At 74.1% G+C, this 421-nt stretch overlaps 1 protein-coding gene across 2 annotated transcripts in view; it reads left to right on the top strand.

Moving 5' to 3' along the window:
* The first annotated feature begins 100 nt into the window (after positions 1-100).
* Positions 101-421, top strand: part of LCORL (ligand dependent nuclear receptor corepressor like) — a 196,765-nt gene continuing 196,444 nt past the window's right edge. The window contains exon 1 of one of the 2 annotated variants that reach the window (XM_008058623.2): positions 101-378. In XM_008058623.2, coding sequence (XP_008056814.1) covers positions 225-378 — 154 coding nt within the window. In that variant the 5' untranslated portion in view covers positions 101-224. The remainder of the gene's footprint in view (positions 379-421) is intronic. The other variant, XM_008058624.2, reaches the window with a different exon arrangement.

Below are 421 nucleotides of genomic sequence, written 5' to 3'. Positions count from 1 at the left end.
GTCAGCGGAAGCGGCAGGTTGCTTCCTCCTCCTCGGGCTCCCTCCCCGCCTCTCCCCGGGGGAGCGGTGGGAGGGGGAGGGCAGGGCCGGGGGAAGGTAGTGACACGTGTCAATCAACCCCCCTCCGGGGGGCGCGCGCTCCGGGGCTCGCGCCGAGGGCTCGCGCCCCTGCCTCGTGCCTGCGCCGCTCGTATGTAAATGAGGGCGCGTGACGCGGGACGCAGATGGACAAGGGAAGAGAGAGAATGGCCGCTGCCGCCGCCGCTGCTGCTACCGCCGCCGCCGCCGCTCAGTGCCGGAGCCCTCGGTGCGCGGCGGAGAGGAGGGGATTCCGGCGGGAACTCGACTCCTGGCGCCACCGCCTCATGCACTGTGTGGGTAAGAGAGCCGTGGGCCGGGTCGGGCCCCGCGCGGCGGCGGC

The sequence above is a fragment of the Carlito syrichta genome, unplaced genomic scaffold (genome assembly GCF_000164805.1).
Source record: "Carlito syrichta isolate Samal-C Ts95f unplaced genomic scaffold, Tarsius_syrichta-2.0.1 Scaffold303517, whole genome shotgun sequence".
NCBI lineage: Eukaryota > Metazoa > Chordata > Mammalia > Primates > Tarsiidae > Carlito > Carlito syrichta.
This window is presented reverse-complemented; position numbering and strand designations above follow the sequence as displayed.